The following is a 22,858-nucleotide window of genomic DNA, read 5'->3' on the forward strand; positions in this document are numbered from 1 at the left end:
GGGCATGGGCCGGCTCAGCCTCCAAGGTAAGACGCTTAGCCCTCTCATACATGCTTGGCTGGGGGTGGATTTACACTACCTGTCTGAGTCAGCACCCTCTTCTTCTGTAGGAGGTAAGATCATTACTGGTGTGAGTGTGACAGTCAGCTTACCTCAACTGTAAACCTCTACAGGGGCTTGCTGGTAACAGAAGAATAGGAAGGGAGTATGGAGGAGCAGGAATGAGTGGAGATGCTCAACTCAGGCTTTGGATCATCTGATGAAATGAGAGAGAGGACGAGAGACAGTGAGAGAGCGAGAATCACCCCTCAAACTGTACATGTTGGACAATGACAACAGAAGTACAAAATAACTTTTATTCATCATCACCCCAAAAAGAGGGCCATTTCATATCACGGTGAAGTTCTTATGAACCAAACAGATGAGATTAAGTGAACCGTTTTTCATCATTGCATCAGAACAGTACAAAACCCCTGGAGATGGTTCTGTGGAAGTTCTATGCGCAAAATACTATCAAATATTATAAAGTCTACACCTGTTGTATTCAGCACATGTGAATTAGGTTTGATTTGATCTGGCAGCTCCAAAAATAGAACAATCTTCCTTATAACAAATGGTAATGAACATTAAAAACAGCTATTTCTTCAAAGTATGATCAATGCTGATATGCGTGAGTATGTTACACTTTACATATTTTCATAATAGCGAGAAAAATATGGCATCCCTTTACATTACATTATACCAGAGTACCTACCGTACCAGAGGAAACATAGCTGTCATTAATATCCTGTAAAGGTTGTGCAATACTTACCAGGGTTGGGGTAAATTCTGTTTTCAATTCAGTCAATCTAGTTCATGAACAAACTGAATTGAAAATGGAATTGAGCCCAACCCTGGTACGTACCATTTACAGTAAGCACTCACTTGTTTCTTTACTTGGAATACAGAGAGCAGTGGTAACTGCTTGTGCTAACATACTGTACACCATGTAAAGTGTTGCCTAAAGACCCTAAACAGCAAGACCAATGAAGTGCTATGTCACTTTGCATCATTTATTGATTTCTACTCTGTTCTACTCAATTGAGGTTCAGTGGCTTCCATTTCCCAACACATATAAGCACAGCAGCTGTAACCTTATGGCCAGGTGTTTAAATATAGTATAAAATGATACAATATGGTAACTAAATAAAACATTATGTTTCACTTATCACATTCTAATAAGATGGGCACCAAATCAGAATCAGGCCTGTCTAATATACATTTTGGCCACTGGTATAGCAAAAATACCAGTGAGTTTATAATTAACTGTAGCAATAAAATACAAAAGGCCAAATCAAAGCAAAACAAATTCCCTCAAGCCATGGTAATATAACTGAATTAAAAAAGCATGGGCAAAAATATATGCACTATGTTTAGGCTATATTGCTTCTGAAATGCTCAGGAAGTAAACATTAAAACATTGCATGACTGTGAAATGAAGAGAAATAGCTAGAAAAATATGTAGCATATTTAAGACAATACGGTACATCAGTGCAACATTCATAACAAAAATCCCCAAAGGTTTGACAACCCAGAATACAGCAAAATAGGGATTATTGTCATCATAAAACGCTATTATGAACTTTCCACAATTTTTATTTATTTATTTTACCTTTATTTAACTAGGCAAGTCAGTTAAGAACAAATTCTTATTTTCAATGACGGCCTAGGAATGGTGGGTTAACTGCCTTGTTCAGGGGCAGAACGACAGATTTTTACCTTGTCAGCTCGGGGATTCGATCTTGCAACCTTTCGGTTACTAGTCCAGCGCTCTAACCACTAGGCTACCCTGCCGCCCCAAAGGAAATATGTGTAATAATTGTGGTAATGGCGAACATAAAACCATCAAATGAAGGGTACCCTTGGCTCTTTTAAATCAAACTGAAGGATATTACAATATCTGTAAAAGAAAGCTCTCTAAATAGTCACATGTATAGATGTTCTTCACACTACCAAATGGAAGTCGTACCAAACGTGATAGTTCATAACACTAAATTCCAATTATTCGGGTAAAGCTTTTTGATGAGCAAATAGTTTATAATTTCAGTCATTTCGATCTAATATGTCCATATTAAACAGTATAACATTGACAGATAACTAATTTAACATGGTATTGTTTTCCTGTAAACCATAATGATCCAGAAACCTCATTTGCAGTTTGATTTTAGTTTGTTCATCTTTTGCTGGATGTTTATCTGAGAAGAGGCCCCATTTCTCATGTTTCACATTCGTGTCCGTGCACGCACACACGCACACACACAGGCGCACGACTGGGTTGGCATGGAAACAACAATACCACTCACATTCTTCCGTCACCCAACCGACTTAGTTCTCTTTGTCGGGCCCCAAAAAAACAACAGGTCGACTTTAATTAAACAGCCAGTCCCAGAGTCCACAATAGCTTACTGTATGGCAATAACTTACTGTCTGTCTAGCTCAATAAATACATGTTGCTTCCGCTGGCTTTGGCCCAGAGAGCCGAAGTGCTGGCGTGCGTCCAGCTCACTGCCTCTCCTGAGTGATTATCACTTTTTTGCGGAGGGGTCAATAGAAGGGGTTAATCGATGCGGTTCCCGCATATAGTGAAGCGGTCAACATCCAGCAGGTCCTTTTTAGGGGTCCTATGCTTCAGCTCTGTGCCTTCCATCCCTTCCTCCTCTTTCTGCTCAGGAGTGGCAGGGGGCGAGGTGGTGAGGGTGTCAGGGTCCGGGTCTGGCTCTGGGATGGGAGGGCTGGCTGGGGTTGTGGAAGTAGTGGGGGGAGGGGGTACGGTCTCTGGCCGCAGGGTGGGGCTGGCAGTGGGGGTAGGCTGGGCGGTGATGGAGGTGCAGGAAGGACTGGATGGGGACCGCTCGGACCACGGATCACCTGACGGGACAGAGACAGACAGAGAGACAGACAGAGACAGAGATTTAACACAAACAATACTTGGTAATTTCAGGTTTGGAGAAAAGTTAGTAACACTCACACTTACAGATAATAAGCAAGTAAACAAGAACATCGCAAACTTAATTTTTGATTAGATTTGACTGTAGAGATACAAAATAAACAGGAAAACCAACTAAATTAATTTATAGGAATGAAAACTCCTACTATATATATATATCGCTGGGTCAAAGAGACATCTACATTAATACCAGTAGATTTCTCAAGCTCCACTAATCCTGGCCTTAAATACCAGTATGCAGTGTAAATGGCGTACACAAGTTTGGTCGGCCAAACAGAATAATTCATGACCTCTGATATATTCAAATAAAGTTGAGTGAAGCAGCAGCAGCATATCAGCACATGGGTTACTACTCTACGGAGACAGCCATTTGCCCAGGGCGCTGACATGCCTCACTTGCATAGAAAAAAAGAGTGGGTTGCAAATTAGACTTTACCAGGCGAGCAGACTGCATGATATAAATGTGTGCTCCTTTACAGGCAACAACACAAGGGGATACAGCAGATCTGTGGTACTGAACCAGTGGTATAACCAACACGCATGTGGTCTTTATCCATTCTTTCCTCAACCAGCCATATGCTTTCACTGGAAGCTTCCATGACACAGCGTGAGGGAGACCAGTTGCTCATCAGTATATTCTCTGCCTCAGACAGTGACCTAGAGACATATGGCACCTCCAATTAGATCTTCATCCAAATGGTTATGAAGAACGAGAGACAAACTAGTCTGTTAGTATGGTAAGGCATCCATTGGAACCTGTGGGCTAAAACTAACCCATTTCTCCAAGGTGTTCATTAGGCACCAAACGGAATGAAATAGGGAGGGACTAGAGTTGCCACAATACAAACATTTTACTAATGATACGATACCAGGCCAAGTATTATGATAGAGTGGTACAATTTTGGGGGAAAATTCAGAGCGACCTAGCATCCTGTTCGCCCGTCTCCGTTTTCTAAATGTTATTCACATGTGCTACCCAAAAAACCTGTCATTGATATTCCCATTTCTGGTCAATACAACACATTTTGAATTAACTTAGTAGTAACTTAGTAGAATACTGCATAGAATGACTGATTTGCTCATATTTGCAAAGGCCTAGCTGTGATTTGGCTGGAGGAAGGAATATACTGTAAAGGCATAATTGTCTGCATGTCATTGGGTCAGTAGGGGGAAAACCTTCTTTACTCTTCAGTTAGCAAAGGCATACTCCCTCCCTCTCGCAGTCTCTATCCCACACTCTGTCTCCCTCCGTCCCACAGTCCGTCCCACACTCCGTCTCCCTCCGTCCCACACTCCGTCCCACACTCCGTCCCACTCGCAGTCTCCGTCCCGCAGTCTTCGTCTCCCTCCTCGTCTCCGTCCCACACGCTCCCGCAGTCTCCGTCCCACACGCTCCCTCAGTCTCCGTCCCACACGCTCCCTCAGTCTCCGTCCCACACTCTCCCTCAGTCTCCGTCCCACACTCTCCCTCAGTCTCCGTCCCACACTCTCCCTCAGTCTCCGTCCCACACTCTCCCTCAGTCTCCGTCCCACACTCTCCCTCAGTCTCCGTCCCACACTCTCCCTCAGTCTCCGTCCCCCTCTGCATTCCTCCCCCTCCGCATTCCTCCCTCTCCCTCCCAACTTGAAAAACGTTAGGCAACAAACAGAATTTAATGAGCAGCAGGAAGAGACAGATTTTAATTTGTTTATACAGTTTAGTTTTACATTAGGCCTATATGAATCCTACCTTTGAAGTACATCTCATGAGTAGCAGACCCTTTTCCTTTCTTACCAATCAAATGTATCTAGACTTTCAAGTTGACCGGTTGTTAGCTAGCTAGGTAACATGACTGAACGATGTTTGTTAATATCAAACCACCAATTAGCGACCCGGGATTAGTTTAAAACAGCCTGTGACATGGTTTGTGAAATTTAATAAAATGCGCGCAAAATCGCTCAGGAAGAAAAAAAAGGTAGCTCTGGTAAAATGGGTCACTTTTTTTTTTTTTTTAACTGTCTCGCCTAGAGACACGCTGTTATTTTTTGGCTGTAAGCATGCCTGTCCATTTTCCAATCTGGCACTTCTAGGCTGCGTGACAGCGAACTTGCAATTGCAAAACCTACTCAGACTGGCCTGTGCTCTATGTTATACCAGGTGATGAAATTATACAACGTATCTACATTGCTCATTCTGATGCTGCTCATTCTGATGCTGCTCCAGTGTTACAACAGAAGACTCATTGGGGTCTGCATCCCTGCTCGCCATCACGGCTAAATTAGATTTAAAAACTGAGGAGGAACAGATGAGCAGGAAGAGCGGACGGAGAGAAGCAGGTGAGTGATGGCTAGTAGGGTGGACAGAGAGAAGCGGGTGAGTGATGGCTAGTAGGGTGGACAGAGAGAAGCAGGTGAGTGATGGCTGGTAGGGGATGCAGCTGGCTGATCACAGCTGCCACACGTGAGATGTGCATGAAAGTGAAGTGTATATTATTGGACTGGCGCATACTAGAGACTAGTTGCTTTTGCTTAATGTTTTTTACTAAATGTATTAACAAAACTGACTTTATAAACATTGTATAACAGGCACCAGTTGGTTATTTAGATCGGTAGCATCACATGAGACTGTACTAGGGTATTCTATATTGACGTTTTGGTACCATGATATTACCGTGGTACCGGTATACCGTGCAATACTGAACTCGTCCAATAAGAGACGCTTGTTTTCCAACCCAAAACATTTTGCCCTTATGAATGCAGCCCAGAAGAGACAGCCGGGTTGAGTTCAGTAGTTACAGATGGGCTAATTAAGAATAGCAGCGGAAGCGTTCAGGCTTCAGTGACCTTCTGATCCCACATGATATGGTTTGGTGCTTTACATACTGTACTACTGAATCTTTTCTCTGAAAATGTCGGTTCTGTATAAACACAGGAGTGAGGAAGATCTCTGAAGTGACGACGTGGCGCCGCTTGTCGCTCTAATGCTCTCAGCTTAGCGCAGCAGGCTCGTCTGCCACGCTGAAGATCCACACACACGCGCACGCAGAAACACACAACTAACAAGTTCTCTGTCACGTGCATCGAATTTCAATAGCAGTTTCGATGTGGATGACAGAGATTGTGTGTGTGTGTGTGTGTGTGTGGGGCACTGCGGGAGTTCAATTAACCGAGACGGAATACGCATCTGCTCGCTTGAGGCTGGGTATGGCAAGCTTGGATTGCTAAGAAGAATAAGTAATTTAATGTAACCAAGTGTCTTATTGAAGCTGGGTAGGCTGTATGTGACTGACTGGGTTCGAATCTGGGTCTCCTGCATGCCATAATATTGTGTTAGCACACTGAGCAAAACCCTAGGCATTAGCTCAGGAAGTCTTCATGGTCTTATGCAAGGTTTGTACCTGTAATACTGGGGTATTGTCTGTCGCTGGGTAATACTAGGGTATTGTCTGTCACTGGGTACCTGAGGGGGCAGTACCTCTGGATGTTTTCCTGGTTCTACTAGGCGTCTTCCCGGGGGCGGCTGTGGAGGGCCTCTCAAACAGTTTGTCCTCCATGTTGGCTCTCTTCACATACACACATGACTTCCCCAGTAGCACGATACTGTTCAGCACCTTCAGGGTCACCATCCTACACAGGGAAGAGAGGATCAGTAATGATATTCACCATCCTACACAGGGAAAAGAGGATCAGTAATGATATTCACCATCCTACACAGGGAAAAGAGGATCAGTAATGATATTCACCATCCTACACAGGGAAAAGAGGATCAGTAATGATATTCACCATCCTACACAGGGAAAAGGGGATCAGTAATGATATTCACCATCCTACACAGGGAAAAGAGGATCAGTAATGATATTCACCATCCTACACAGGGAAAAGGGGATCAGTAATGATATTCACCATCCTACACAGGGAAAAGAGGATCAGTAATGATATTCACCATCCTACACAGGGAAAAGAGGATCAGTAATGATATTCACCATCCTACACAGGGAAAAGAGGATCAGTAATGATATTCACCATTCTACACAGGGAGAAGAGGATTAGTAATGATATTCACCATTCTACAGAGGGAAAAGACGATTAGTAATGCTATCCAAGGTGAAGGGGACTATTTGTCATTTGCCCACAAGAGCAGAATACTGTAGTCATTGAGTGTTTTCATTGTGGACAGGTCTAGATTTGATTATATACTTAAATACAGATAAGGTATACTGGTATGGCCTTTTTGGCACATATTTGATATTCAATTAAAAATGGCCAATTCAAAAGGTTAGCTCAAAATCTCACCATATTAGGGAATAGCAACATTACCCACAAAGTATCCATACTACCCACACTGAGAATTAAGGGCTTTTACTGTGGAAAATTAAAGTTAGGCACCCCAAAAATACACGAACACAAAGTAATTGGCTTTATAAGACTCAGTACATGGACAAAAAAGGTCATCATTAACCAACAGCTTTAGGACACACTAGGCTTCTGCATATCTGAAGCCTGTGATGCATTTGAAATCCGATGGAGAGAGACAGCAACATCTATGTCTGTGGACCAAACGCCCTCAGAGGGTTTTTGCTGGGCTCGTGCTAGCCATATTGTGGTCTTTGCACAGACACCAGCGTCCGTTGGGGACACAGCTATTTTTAAAACAGACGTGAGGGGGTGGGTGGGTGGGCACTGGCGATGACAATGTTGTATTCCACCTCAGGATAACTGTTCAGTGGTCAATACCCCAGGGATGCAAACTGTTGAGGGCCCAAAAAGGTGACTTTTTTTTTTCTCTCTGAAACACGCAAAAAATCCCTGCTAGGGGTTAATGTAGGTTTTAACTAATTAAACAACAAAAGAATATGGTCTACATGATCAGTCTCTGTGTGTAAAATAAAAGTGGGTAATGTTAAACTAACTCACAGCTAAAACACGCAAGGAAAGCAACCCGATGTTATTTGTTGCCAGACTTTACTTTAAATGACACTCAAGTATTGAGAAAAAACAATACACTAATATTGCAGTTTGCCATGACAGCCTTTATAATAGAATGCTTGTGACCACACACACATCTAAATACGGCACTTGAGAAAAAAACATCTCAAGTAGAAACAGAATGAAACAAACAGGCATTCTATTTTGTATCTACTATAGTGGCCACTATAGTAGATATTGGTCAAGTGCACAAGGCTACATGTGTGCAAAATAACATGAACTGAGTAAAACATTTAATAAACCCCCTTCACTCACACAAAAGGGTTACTATAAAGTTCAACAACAAAAGCAATATCTTTGGGCTACACTGCACGTTAATACATTGTACACTTTCTGCCTGTGGAACATCTGTTGTACAATGTGCTAGCAGAGCATGATACCCTTTGCTGGCATAATTGATCTCTTTCAGGCAGAGAGTACACCTGGCATACCCCTTTCATTCACTGTATTGAAAGACAAAGTGTGTGACGTTTCACCTCTATTGGCCGAAAGCATAAATCAGGCCCAGCTCCAGCTACACTTGATCTCTGAATCCACTTGTTTAATAAGAAAAGCCTCATTTTCACCCAATTCTATCATTCTGAAAGTTAACCACATGCTGTATAGGGAAAACATTAGTTCACAGACAGTAGTTAGTTCGTTAGCTAGTTAACATTTCACACAGATTGCCAGGGTCCAGTAAGCAACTAAAACGCAGTGATGCCAATTTAGTAATTTTGTTGCTAGATTTAGCAACTTTTCAGACTACCCTGGCAACTATTTTTTCAAACAGCACCTAGAAACAAATTTAGCTACTTTAAAAAATGTATTTGGAACTTTTAGCAACTTTTGAAAGGTGACTCAAACGCTAAAATGCATGCATTTTCCCTCTAAATGACACAAACACGATTTTCTCTGTCACACCCCCGTGCCTGGCTGCAAAAGTGCATTGTGAGTGACGTCAGCAGCAGGCGCTCAGCTCGCGCACAGGCTGAGCAGCAATTTCAGCAAATGGCAAATCATTTTTGGCTGACTGGAGCAGCAGTAGCACTGGTTCGACGAGCCAAACCCAATGAATATAGTTGGTCACGAATGTTTGATCTTGAACAGAACTTACAACATCAATCAACATGTCTCAATCCAAATTATACAGCCAGAAGTACAGAAAAGAGTGGGAGTCTGTGCCTGATCAAATGTCAAATCATATTTTTGGCCGAGATGACCAGTCAATTTGACTAACGTTATTGTGTATTCTTCTAATGACGCAGTTTTACGTTATCACGCAATGACATCACAACGTCATTTAGCAACAAATCAACCTGCCTCTAGCAACTTACCCTGAACATTTTTTGTTGGCAACACTGCTAACACGTTTTAACTTGAGGAACGGCAAGGAGTCGTATACCAGTTAATACTATAGCGAATTGGTTAGGCTACTAACCTTAGCTAGCTGTCTGTCGGACTTTATTAGCTAGCTAATTTTCACAATAATTTGATTAGCTAAATTGGCTAATGTTGCTCAACATTTCTCTGGCTAACTAATGGAGAATTAGATCCAGCTACTATAGCAAGATACTTTACGCTAACAACACTTGTTGTTTTCCGGTTACAGCTCATGAAGTATGCTTCGTCACCTTCTCACCCCCGTTCGTGGTCAGGCTTCTCATCTACCTCTTCGTCATCATTCAGGGACGCGCTGCTGTAACTAACAAACTGCCTTTGCACCCTACTGCTGTCTTTCCAGAGCCCTCACTGAATCTGTAACTAGCAAATCTCTTCAATCCCGTGCTGCATTCTGTTGTTATGTGAACGGCTGGCTGAGCCTTGGATACAGCCAGTATTGCTCCAAACGCGCATCACTCGCTTGCTTACTAAAGCGCATCACTCGCTCGCTTTTTTCATCGGATCTACACTATTCACGTAGGTCACCTATTTTGGATTCAAAACGGCGAATTTCGCCGAAAGGTCACTAGTTTGCATCCCTGATACCCACGGTGAGAAAAAGAAAAGCCCTATCAATGCCAAGCAGAAGGCTCATGCTAACGTAACTCAATAGGATCAGACTGGCACGAAAATACACATTGCATAAAGTGGGACTACTACGCTAACAATTAATGCTACCTGTATTGCATGACTGACACAGCAAGTTAGTCTAGGAAACGTGTAAAGTGAGTACATTTACGTGGTGGAAGAGGTGCTATGTAAATGAAAATCATCATATATGACAAAGAATAAGAACTTGATTTGAGTCTTACCCCAAGTAGAAGAGCAACAGACAGGAGTAGGACAGGGCTCCCTGTACATTCACTGAACTCATCACCACGCGGATTAGCTGTCAATTACAATAGAAAATAAAAGCTTCAGTAGAAACATTGTTGCATGTGACAGTGGTAAGGAAGTAGTCAATTTAATACAACAAAATGGAGTTCTAAGTCAACTACACTGTCCTGAAACTAAAACAATTTCATACAATAAGGAACTGTTCCTTGATTGATAGCAATAAAACAAAGCATATAATTAGTGCCGAGTTGCACACTGTCCAACATACCCCTACGATTGTAACACTGCACTGGACTGTTGTACAAAGCTGATCTTACCAGGACTGCAAGAGGAAGAGGAATGAAGCCCATTCTTCTGGCTACAGAGTCGCTGTAGTCTGTGCAAGCCTGCCCATTGACAAAAATAAGAATCAATTACACCAGTGAACAAAACCCATTGATTAAAACAGCAGGGATAATGTAACTGGATGCCTAATCACTGTGTTCAAGAGATGCTACTACGTACGTTTTTCTGCCGACTGCTGACGAGATCGAAGGCCAGGCTGGCTCTGTATTCACTGTATACCTGTGGAAGAAAACAGCCACGTCATTATCACAGAGATACACCCTTATAGTTAATAGTTTATTATTACACTGTATCTCTATGGTTATGTTGTTTGATATGAAGCTTGTAACCATCTGCTATGGCTCTGAGAAATACATTGATAACAGTGGACCACAAGTGACCGACTGGATTTGAAGACCGTGTTAGCCGGCTGAAATGAAGCCTAGGTCATTTTCAAGTCTCAGGGAAGATTACTTATCACGCGAGCATGGTTCCCCGAACCGCCGCCATTACACTCCTCCCCCCTATGACCAACTCCTCCTCGCAGAGTCACGGGACCAATGTATCCGACTGGATTCATACCCGGGTTGCCTGATCGCCACAGGACTGTGTTAGCCCTTCGAGCTTCGGGTCTTAGGCAAGGTTTCTCACCACACAAGAGCTGGGAATGGGTCACGATTGACGGTGGGATATGGAGCAGCGATAATCCAGTTGATGAGGCTGAGGATGTGGCTGGCATTTGGTGTGCTAGCCCTGTAGGCCTACTGGGGCATAATGTGACGTGTTGTGATTTAGAAAGAGGGCAGAGGAGGGGAGGAGACCACGGCACGCCAAAGAGGTTGAGGCACACAGCAGAGTGAGGACGACTGGCTAAACAGTGCCACGCTATTTTTGCTGCCTAAGCCACCGTGAAATCCAACAAGGGCCAACCAACTAATCCTCCAGACTTGAACAGAGCAGACCCTCTCCAGTGAACATCCGTACATTTCACAGTCACACACCCATGTGTGTTTTCCGTAGGGTTGAGGTCAATTATGTTGAAATGTAATCAATTTATTCAGTAGATTAATTCAATTCCCATTCAAGATTTTGTTTTTAAGCGCCATTTATTCCTAATGGAGATTGTTGTTGTGAATGGGGAGTTTCAATTCACTTCCTAGATTGACCTCAAAATACACTGTTCCCTCTTGGTGTGCAACTGCGAACTGTATTAATTGTTTTCAGTTCATTGAACTCCCACTCATCAAATCATTAATGATCATCTTTGTGATCCGTCCTTACATCTGCCGTGATCTCGTTGAACTTGGTGATAAAGGCGTGTTTGATGATGTCCACGGCGATCTCTGAGGCGATAACCATGAAGACGTCAGGTAACAACACCCAGAGATGATCTGGAAACAAACAGACAAGATAACTGACTTGTGAAGTGAAACTAAATCTCTGGGTGGATAAGAACATTGAGCTGAATTCTAAATGTACACTATTCTTTCATTATCTTACTGAATGTCTGGTCTTTCTTTTTAATTGACTCAATTGTACATTTCATGATTCCTTGGTTTAATGATGCATCTTGTTTTAGGCTTAGTACAAATATGTTCCGTCACAGGAAGAAAAAGTATTTGATTTGACTTGAACACAAAACACAGTACAATCTTCATCACACTCACATCTGGGTCCGCAAGTCTGCCCAAATGTTTTTGGATGAGGTCTAGGTCATACCATAAGGTCAGACCCTGTCAGTGTACGACATTAGCATCATGACCACTGCTGACATTGGGAGGCTTTGGCTGTCGAGGGGGAATGACAGGGCCAGCTGACTGGATTAAGAGAGCGGTCAGAAAGTGCAGCCTTACTCTCATCATCACAATGACTTATCCACTATGGAGTGGATGAAACGCCTTTAAAAAGGGTACCAGGATTCAGGGTGATTGATGGTAGCAGTAACCTAGTATTACGGAAATCATTTCTTAGTTCAATACAGACTGTAGCCTACATGCTACAACATTGATGAAAAATGCACCTGTTCCTGTGAACATAATAAAATGGATCCAAGCATTATTGTTGCATGTTTATCTGGTTTTGAGTAGATGGGATACAGTTTTTGTCAGATTTGACTTTTCGTAGCAGGTTAAGAGAACTTACACTGCAGGTTAGGATAATTAACATAAACAGGTTAAGAGAATTAGGTTAAGGTTAGGGTTAGCAAAAATGTAATAAAATATATAAACAATCAATGTTAATTTGACAAAAGCTGTATTCCTTCCAGCCATGACCCGTTTAGCTGTAATGTGTGTGAAATGGTTACCTGGGTTCCATGAGAACTGCTCCATGTTCCTGAGGCAAACGATGAGCAGGAGCACATAGTTGGTGAACCGTTCCTTGATATCTAAAATGAAAAAAATAAAAAGGCATATTGGTTACTACTTATTACTTAGAATCATGTACCAACATAACAACAGTGAATATGGACTATCAACAAATAAGGTATCCATTTTCCCATGTACTTTCAAAGTTACACATCATTTGGCATAAATATCATATATTAAAATCGGAAATCGTGTGGTCTGGAACCAAGCGTAACTTGCTAAATTGACGGATCTTCAAAAGGTGTGAGCAAATTGCAAGAAATGATTCAAGCTTATTTTCGGATCCTTTCATTCATGCAGAATGACAGCGACAAAGATGAAAACATGCAGCCAACAGGCACAAAGAGACAGAGTTCAGAAAGCATTAAATCCATAGCGCATCTCTTCTGGGTTATCAAAGTTGAATGAACAGCTCTGATTGCCACTGGGTTTTACCCTACAGCATAGAAAGGCTCAGAGCACCGTAACAGGCTCAGCGCACTATAAAAGTTGGGTGTTTTGAACCAGAGAACTAGCTAATAGTGTTAAAGATACTGTCCATAGCACACTTAAATGTTCAGTATAATGCATCTGACATGTGTTACAGTAACTCACCACTGTTGGACATCTGAAAGAGGTTGTTCTTCTCAAACTTCTTGAACACACTTCCTTTGATCTCCACAAACTGTTCATGCAGGAAATAGAGGAAAAGGTATTTTAGTGTCCTCTAAACGTTAGCATTTCATGTGTGTGTGTGTGTGTGTGTGTGTACATGAGTGTGGGTGTACTCACGTTGTTGGACATCATGATGGTCAGCAGGGACTTATTGTGAGAGTTGAAAGCCACGTTGAGTGTTGACGCCTGGACCATGATGAGGATGGCATGCAGGACTGAAACAGAGGCTCAGGAAAACACTGAACATGGTGGCAAGAGCATCAGCTGCAGTAAGGGGTGGGTGTGGGTGTGTGTGTGTGCTCACATTGTTAAAGAAAAGGAGAGCCGCACACTCTAGGGGCTCAGATTGTTGACATATCATTGATAGTGGACACCTTTTCCAAAGACAAAAATAACACTAACTGAAAAGTGATACCTGCGTGAGGATTGAAGTTGAGAGATCCCAATTTCCTACAGCAGAGTACTTCCCGTGTATACTTCCTAGTTCTCCATTAAGGATACAGACGTAGAACACAGCCATGATGAAATGGGGGATGACCCCTATGCTGTCTCTCTTCCTCTCTTTGGGCTCTGTGGCCGTCCAGTAGAGAGCATCAAGGATGTCTTGGCCAAATGACGAGAACAGCCTGTCGGCAACCTAAAGAGGGAAGGTAAGTAGTTAAGTCAAGTTCAGCATGGGTTAATGAAGTGACTTTCGACCTGTAAGTGATATTATTGGTGGTAGACTATGACAGATTACAGCTGTAACACTTCTCTAGGCCTTAGTATGGTTTATATCAGCCTAACAACTCAAACCATGTTTTATAAGACGACATCACCTGCTCCATTTCAGACGAAATAGGGTATCTGAGGCCCTAATCAAATACTTCGGCCAATACTCATTCCTTTTCCTTAAACTACTCTCTGACCATACATGACTGGATCAGTGAGAGCTATAGAGTGGATCCATATTAGATCAGATTAGTACAACAGCTCTAAATACAACCCATTGTACCTCCAGCATGTTGTAGATGATGTAGAGTTTGATGACGGACTGTCCTCGGATCAGGTGGTACATCATGCTGTAGTCCACGTAGTGCATCATGGAGTAGCACAGCACCATTATCAGTCCCTTCAAGATGTCACACACCTGGGCCGGCTGCAGCAGGAGCGAGCCACTGGCAGAACACACACATTACGCATAAAGCCGAGTCATACACACACATTACGCATAGAGCCTAGTCTCACACACACACAGAGCCTAGTCTCACACACACACACACACACACACATTACACATAGAGCCTAGTCTTATCTATATGTATGCATGCATGCACGCACATGTATACACACACAAATCTAATTTATTCGTAAGCTTACTGTTAGTGGTCACACCGGTGTGCGATATGACATGGGGAGAATCTCAATTGCACACTCTTCTCAAAATCCATTGGAGTAGAAGGTCAGATGGGAAAGACCTTTGGATTTCTCATCCAATGGGTTTTGAGGAGTCGAGGAGAGAGGACGTGAGGAGTATGTAATTGAGCTTCTCCCACAGTGAACCTTGGGATGTTGGTTGACTGACAGCTTCATGCACTATTAAGCTATAGAAAGTCAGCGTATCATGTGTGAGTCAAAGTGGTTTAATAACCCCAGAAGAATGACTGTCCAGATATTTTGAACATCAATGACCATTTTTATTAAGCAGCATTAACAATATGAATATGAAACTTGTGTGTACTCAGGTTGATCAAGGTAGGATCAAACATTCAACACATAAGTAGACGGTTGGGGGAGGAGGGAGGGTGAAGAATGAAGTAGCTCACCAAATCTGTCACATGAACACATGCACATTATAATATTATTCATAGAGCCTGCCTTTTTAATGTATGTTACACCCATAATGAGTAGGCTAAATGAAAGGTGATGGCAGGCAGAATGAGGGCATGTTAGGGGCTTGAGTCTCTGTTAGGAAGTAGGTCAAGACGTAGCTGGTGAAAGGCTACTAAATAGACTGATCTACCGTACGTCTAAGCTAATAACTACAGTATACTAGTAGTACCCACCACTCAACGACTCATTATTCAAACTAAGGGCAGTATTCAAACAATTGCAGGTGGTGGATTTCTGAATAGTGTTTTCAAAAGTGTGTTTGATTTGTACAGCAGCCTGTCCCTAATGGAAGGAGTTGATGATGTGATATGCAGAAATCCACTACCGGCGATAGACTGAATAATGGCATAAGACCCCACGAATGAGACTATCCATCACCACCCTCACCTTAGTGAACTTAAAGAAGTTCCCAAAAAAAGCATCATTTCAAGGGATTGGAGAAAGAAAAAAGAAAAAAAAATCACCTTTTAAGATTCATCAATACTTGCAATAAGACTTGGAATAACTTAAGGAAACTGCTATAGAATGGCTAAAGCATCACAAGGAGAATGGCAGGGGAGGTGCAAAACAGCTCCATATCTCAGGCTGTCTGTCAGGAGGTTATTTTGGGAGGGTGGCAATGACGCTGGGATGAGACAAGGGAGCTCGAGTTCAGGAAGTGCAAATTAGAATTCTTAATCAAGTGTCTCGTCTACTTCCCAAATAGTGCGCAGTGAGGTATGAAAGGAAGCAAACAGAGTTTATCATAAAGATTATGGCAAGATGGACTTAAGATCATTGTTGATTGTTGATAAATATTGGGGGCCAGGAAGATTTGCTTTCACTTAATCATCTAGACCAGGGTTTCCCTAACTCGGTCCTGGGGCCCCCGCTGGGTGCACGTTTTGGGTTTTGCCCTAGCACTACATAGCTGATTCAAATAAGCAATTAATCATCAAGGTTTGATTCTTTGAATCAGGAATCGGCTGTGTAGTTCTAGGGCGAAAAACAAAACATCCACCGGGGGGCCCCAGGACCGAAAGTGGGAAACCCTGCTATAGATGACTGAATAAGTGAAAGCAAATCTAACAGAGATCAGACTCAAGGAGAGAAAGAATATATTATATGCCAACTCATACAGGGGTATGAACAAGATGAATTCACTGCTTGTGCTCTAGCACCATCTACTGGCGGGACTCAGACATAGCACTCAACCACATTCTATTAGATCTTTGCTGAGGAGTGGCCAGTGAGTGACCCATAACATCACACTGCTGAAGCTGTTCAAGTAAAATGTGTACTCTCTGTCCTGCCAGTGTATGCCAGGCCCTGTGCCACCCCACCCCCACCAGCCAGCACCATGAATCTGATAGTCCTAGCTGACTGACTGCAGCTCAGGCCAACAACAAGTGTGTGTATGTGTGTGTGTGTGTGTGTGTGTGTGTGGGTAAAGGTCAGTCATGCTGTGCTGCCATGCAGACAGACACAAAGGGCATGCAGCATCATCAAACAGATCCCACAAAGGCTACAGCCATCAGCGGTGAGCTGTACTGTGTGAGAGGAGCAGAGTTCTGGACAAAGTCCTGGTATACTGCTATTGGCATACAAAATGTGGTTGTTCTCGGAGGTGTGAAAACAAAAACCCCAAAAACTTTCTTGGGGCATCACAAATTTGAAAGATTCAGTGTGTCGACACAGTTGTTGCTCAGTTACGGCAACATTATCTTTGGACTACTACTGAAATTACAATACATTACCTTTGGCCTACTACGACTTCCAAAAATGACAGGGTAACGACCAAACCCCCAAAAACGACACTCAAAGATCAATAGGAGTGGACTTGGCAAATAACCTATGCAATTCATAGGCATTTTCTGTATGGGGTGAATCAGGTTAATTTGTTCTGATTTTTTCAAGCTAAGGCTTTATAAACCATGAAGGAGTTCAACAATATCCAATCCTCAACTCTGGAGGCTTATTTGAGATGTGGTCAATAATTATCAGATGTTTTCCAAGAAAAGACTTCAATAAAGCTAGCAGTCAGTCACAGAGCCTGATTACGACTTCTGTGTTCATGTGGGGATGGAGAAAGTGAGGGTGCTGTAATGAGGTTGTAGAGAGCTCAAGCCATCTGTCGACGCAATGTCTAACTGAGTATCTGCAGTGCACAGCTATCGCCCATCCACTACCACAACCTCCCCCCCGCGAGCTCCATTCTCAAATCAGCCCTTCAGTTAGGCCTATATAATATTCTGCGTACCGTACATACTCTGGATATAAATCTTTCACACAGGAGTCCTCAACCCAACAAGGAGAACTTCACATTGTTGGTGTGTTGTAATTTGATGTTAAGCATTTCAACAAGGCAGGAGATTTGTTAGGCCTATACCCTGGAAATCAGTTTGATGGGCCAGTCTTGTTGAAGAAACTATGTCCACTATGTACAGGGCCTATAGAAAATCTACATCCCCCTTCAACTTTTTTTCACATTTTGTTGCGTTACAAAGTGGGATTGAAATATATTGAATTGGCATTTTTGTCATCAATCTACACACAAAACTCCATAATGTCAAAGTGAAAAGAAAATTCTACACATTTTTACAAATTAATACAAACTCAATAACTAAAATATAGTCATTGCATAAGTACACCTCCTTTGTTTAAACAAGCCTAAATGAGTTCACAAGTAAAATGTGGCTTAACAAATCACATAAGTTATCTGGACTCTGTTTGAAATAATAGGGGTTGACACGATTTTTGAATGACTAACCCTTCCTCTGTCCCCCATACATACATACATACATACATACATACATACATACATACATACATACATACATACAACGTCTGTAAGGTCCCTCAGTCAAGTACTGAATTTCAAGCACAGATTCAACTACAAAAGACAAGGGAGATTTTTGAAAGCATCATAAAGAAGAGCAATGATTGGCGGATGGGTAACAATAGCAAATCAGACATTGAATATAAGGTATCTTCAAGCATGGTCAAGATAATTTTTATGTTGTGGATGATGTATTAAACCAACTAGACACATCAAAGATGCAGTCGTCCTTCTGAACTGAGCTGCAGGACAGGAAGGAAACTGCTCAGGGATGTCACCAAGAGGTAATTGATGATTTTGAAACATCTACTGAGTTCAATGGCTGTGATGTGAGAAAACTGTGGACGGATCGATGGACTCCACAATAATGACCTAAATGAGAGTGAAAAGAATAATACAAATATTCCAATATGCAACAAGGCACTAAATTAATACTGTAAAAAAAAAAACATGTCAAAGGAATACACTTTTTGGCCTAATTGCAAAGCCTTATGTTTGGGGCAAATCCAACACGTCACTGAGTAATGTCTCCTTATTTTCAAGAAAGGTGGTGGCTGCATCATGGTATGAGTATGCTTGACATTGGCAAAGACTGGGGAGTTTTTCAGGATGAAAAGAAACGGAAAGGAGCTAAGCACAGGCAAAATACTATAGGAAAACCTGCTTCAGTCTGCTTTACACCAGACACTGGGAGAGGAATTCCCCTTTCAGCGGGACAATAACCTACAACACAAAGCCAAATCTACACTGGAGTTGCTTACCAAGAAGACAATGAATGTTCCTGAGTGGCCAAGTTACAGTTGACTTAAATCGGCATGAAAAGACTTAAATTACTCTCTAGCCATGATCCCCAACACTTTGACAGAGCTTGAAGAATTTTGAAAATAATTAAAATGGGCAAACATAGCTCTTAAGAGACTTACCCAAAAAGACTCACAGCTGTAAATCGCTGCCAAAGATCTTTCTAACATGTATTGACTCAGGGAGGTGAATACTTATCGAATCAAGGTATATTAGTGTTTTATTTTTCATTAGTAAAAAAAAATACATTCTTCCACTCTGACATTACAGTATTTTGTATAGATCTTTGACTAAAAAATGACAATTAAATCCATTTCAATCCCACTTTGTAACACTATAAAATGTGAAGAAATCCAAGGGGGGTGTAGACTTTCTATAGGCCCTCTATCTGGGCACTTGCAGGGAAGTCGTACAATTTAGTGTACGTGTTGCCGTGGCTAGCACAGCCCTGTTTGTGAACACTACTAATAGTGGCTTTTGCATTGAGCATGAAGAATACAGCACAAAGCTGCATATCAGGATAAACAAGATGGAGATGGTGAAATCATAAATATAAATGATGAAGCTGTGGCAGGCGTGAGACGAGCATACCTGCTCCGATTGCAGTAGGGGCATACGTTTGCCCTGCAGGGAAAGAAGGCAAGGGAAGAGAGTGATCTTTGTACAGACCAGTCACAGGCAAACTGAGTGAGAACAATACTTACTGTGGAGTATAAACCTAGATAACGTACGGATCAGTCTCCAGAAAAGCCGAATCCTAACTAGAGATATGAGTAACTCCAGTTTTCATGCAAATCTCATTGATATCAGGGTGTGATTTCTGTGAATGTTTGAGTTAAATACTTAACGTTAGGATTATGCCCCACTTGGGGAACTAGGCCTATTTTGGGGGGAAACTGGGTGAGACAGTCCTATACATACTGCCCTATTAATCCCTTCTGTTGTAACAAAGAATCATTTATGTTATAGATAGATATGGTAGTGGTCACGTAGCACCCTTAATTCATATGTAATCATGCAGTGTTTTTTGGTCAGTGTCAGAGGTACGTTCAACGGGGCACACATTTACGAAACGTTCAGATAGAAATACATTTGGTAGACATGTATTTCAGATCTATTCACTGCATTTCTATCACGACCCAGAGAGTGTGTGTGTGTGTGTGTGTGTGTGTGTGTGTGTGTGGTGGTGGGGGGGGGGCTCACCGGAGGCCGCAGCAGGGCAGGGTGAAGAGGTGTAGCAGGGCCAGCAGCACTCGGAGGGGCAGCAGAGTGAACACGTAGAGGAAGGCATCCAGACACAGGAAGAAGCCAAAGATCATCAGCTGGAGGGTAGAACACAACACACACACACACATGTAAAACATGGCTGCTCAATCACACCTACAAATAGAGTAACTGTGTGTGTGTGTGAGTTTAAAAAGCGTCAGTGTTTGTTGGTCTCTCGATACAGAATGGCACGTTTTCATTTTCACAGGGCAAGCCATATAGTAGATTTTGAAATAGCATTTTCATGTTTACTGAACTAACTACTATAAATACTATATGCGCGCACACACTCACAGGTTAAACATGACCACTGTGTGTGTGTCTACAGTATGCGTGGCATATTTTCATTTTCACAGGTTATTGGCATGTTCAAAGATGACTTGAGTTGTGCTACTTTGAATGTAGTGTAAAATTTCCTGGTATGAGACAGCAAGATTGAGGTAGGCTACAGGCTAAAACACACACACACACATTAGGCTAAGTATTAAGCCATTTGTTTGGCTGCATATTATTCTATGATAATCAAAAAACATTGGTAGAGGTCATACGTCAACACCACACATCAGACTTGACCCACCGGTTTCTCTCAGAGGTTTGCATTTTACGAAAAGAGGAATACGCTACAAAAAAACAATCCATTTCAATCCCATTTTTACAAAATAATGTTTTCAAAATGTAATGATTAGCTTTCACCTTGAAAGGAATTGTCACAGTCTACAACGTATCACACTCAATACAACGTTTTAAGATAAATGAAAATATACACCTAAAATGCAACTTTTGAGGAAGCAAGGTTAAAAGGGCAAAAAGCCTGCAAACATGAACCCCACACATACCTTCTCAAATAGCAAATACCATCTGAGACCAGTCATCTCATGATGAGAGAGGTTATTAAGCGCGTGCCAGCTTCAGTAAGTCCTGCGTTAGTCTCACAAACAGCAGTAGTGATGGTGTTGCAACTCTTCCCGTTTCCCACCAGGAAGTGAGTAGTGGGGGTTGGGTTGGTTAAAGAGAGTCACAAGTCACTCTTTCATTGGTCGGTCCCTGACTGCTCTCTTCAGGTATTGTAGCCTACTTCAGGCAGAGCTTCTAGACCTAGATCTGTTTACACACATTCCTCAGATCTCCAGGTCATGGAATGCTATGGCTAACCAGTGAGGGTTGGAGTGGGGACATAGATTAACCTAGGTGATGACTGATCTACACTGATGTTCAGTCTCAGTGTTAAAGTCTGAGCTCGCACTGTTGCCCGAGGGCAAATTACAAATGAAAAATAGCAATGATGTTAAGGTTGTGGTCCATTTGATTTTTACAGTACTTTCAGAAAGTATTCATACCCCTTAACTTTTAGTTTGTACCCCTCTCCAGTGAATTTCAAACCCACATTCAACCACAAAGACCAGGGAGGTTTCCAATGCCTCACAAAGAAGGGCAGCTATTGGTAGATGGGTAAAAAGATAAAAATGAAAAGCAGATGTTGAATCTCCCTTTGAGCATGGGGAAGTTATTACACTTTGGATGGTGTACCAATACACCCAGTAACTACAAAGATACAGGCATCCTTCCTAACTGCCGGAGAGGAAGGAAACCGCTCAGGGTTTCCTTCCAGGGGGCCAATGGTGACTTTAAAACAGATACAAAGTTTAATGGCTGTGATAGGAAAAAACTAAGGATGGATCAACAACATTGTAGATACTCCACAATACTAACCTAATTGATAGAATGAAAAGGAAGCCTGTACAAAATAAATATATTCCAAAACATGCATCCTGTTTGCAACAAGGCAGTAAAGCAATTCACTTTTGGTCCTGAATATAAAGGGTTATGTTTAGGGCAAATCAAATACATGCAGCTGTTAAGAAATTAACTGTGAAAACGGTTAGAGCCCCCTAGATTTATGATTAATTGAACAATTGTATAGTTCAATTTAGAACAACAATTCCATTTAGTGACTATCCCTGCCAGCATGTTCCCCATTGAACACACCTCAGGTTGAGCTTACTTCACTGAACTAGTCTCTGCTTGTCCACAGATAGCATTGTTCGGGAAAACGCAGAAGTTTGGCAAAGCCATCCCTGTCCCAGAAAATCACATTGCGTTCTACTAGGACTGTGGCGGTCATGACATTTTGTCAGCCGATTATTGAAGGGTCTGAATAGTTATGTGAATAAGGTATCTGTTTTTTATTTGTAATAAATTAGCAAAAATGTCTTAAAACCTGTTTTCGCTTTGTCATTATGGGGTATTGTGTTGAGATTGCAGTTTAAATGTTTTTTTTTAATCCATTTTAGAATAAGGCTGTAGAATAACAAAATGTGGAAAAAGTAAAGGGGTCTGAATACTTTCCGAAGGTACTGTATGCATAAGCATAAGCTCTAATAAACATATGGATGTTTTGAATTAATCATCACCTTAGAAAGCACTGTCCATTTCCTTGTATATCTTTGAAACAACATCCACAACGACCACATTTTCCACCCAGTTTCAACCTGTTGTTGAACTTCATTCTTTAAATTGATCTATCAAGGTGAGGCGAGTTTTAAAAGC

The 22,858-nt window shown here is 42.0% G+C and overlaps 2 protein-coding genes across 5 annotated transcripts in view; both read right to left on the reverse strand.

Moving 5' to 3' along the window:
- The window catches only part of prom1a (prominin 1a), a 120,750-nt gene extending 120,498 nt beyond the window's left edge, over window positions 1-252 (reverse strand). Inside the window, exon 1 of the mRNA XM_029726712.1 lies at window positions 153-252. The gene's annotated coding sequence lies outside the window, so the exon portion shown is untranslated. The remainder of the gene's footprint in view (window positions 1-152) is intronic.
- Window positions 253-1,038: 786 nt separating this feature from the next.
- LOC115170500 (transmembrane anterior posterior transformation protein 1 homolog) overlaps window positions 1,039-22,858 on the reverse strand; it is a 29,513-nt gene continuing 7,693 nt past the window's right edge. Inside the window, exons 1-14 of one of the 4 annotated variants that reach the window (XM_029726737.1) lie at window positions 21,148-21,329; window positions 20,249-20,367; window positions 19,637-19,669; window positions 14,549-14,711; window positions 14,056-14,191; window positions 13,672-13,769; window positions 13,495-13,564; window positions 12,840-12,920; window positions 11,816-11,925; window positions 10,715-10,774; window positions 10,528-10,596; window positions 10,186-10,262; window positions 6,426-6,592; window positions 1,039-2,907 (exon numbers count right to left, since the gene is read on the reverse strand). In XM_029726737.1, coding sequence (XP_029582597.1) covers window positions 2,597-2,907; window positions 6,426-6,592; window positions 10,186-10,262; window positions 10,528-10,596; window positions 10,715-10,774; window positions 11,816-11,925; window positions 12,840-12,920; window positions 13,495-13,564; window positions 13,672-13,769; window positions 14,056-14,191; window positions 14,549-14,711; window positions 19,637-19,669; window positions 20,249-20,367; window positions 21,148-21,183 — 1,530 coding nt within the window. In that variant the 5' untranslated portion in view covers window positions 21,184-21,329 and the 3' untranslated portion in view covers window positions 1,039-2,596. Of the gene's footprint in view, window positions 2,908-6,425; window positions 6,593-10,185; window positions 10,263-10,527; window positions 10,597-10,714; window positions 10,775-11,815; window positions 11,926-12,839; window positions 12,921-13,494; window positions 13,565-13,671; window positions 13,770-14,055; window positions 14,192-14,548; window positions 14,712-19,636; window positions 19,670-20,248; window positions 20,368-21,147; window positions 21,330-22,858 lie in introns of those variants that run through there. The other 3 variants (XM_029726717.1, XM_029726723.1, XM_029726730.1) reach the window with 3 other exon arrangements.

The sequence above is a fragment of the Salmo trutta genome, chromosome 3, assembly GCF_901001165.1.
Source record: "Salmo trutta chromosome 3, fSalTru1.1, whole genome shotgun sequence".
Taxonomy (NCBI): Eukaryota; Metazoa; Chordata; class Actinopteri; order Salmoniformes; family Salmonidae; genus Salmo; species Salmo trutta.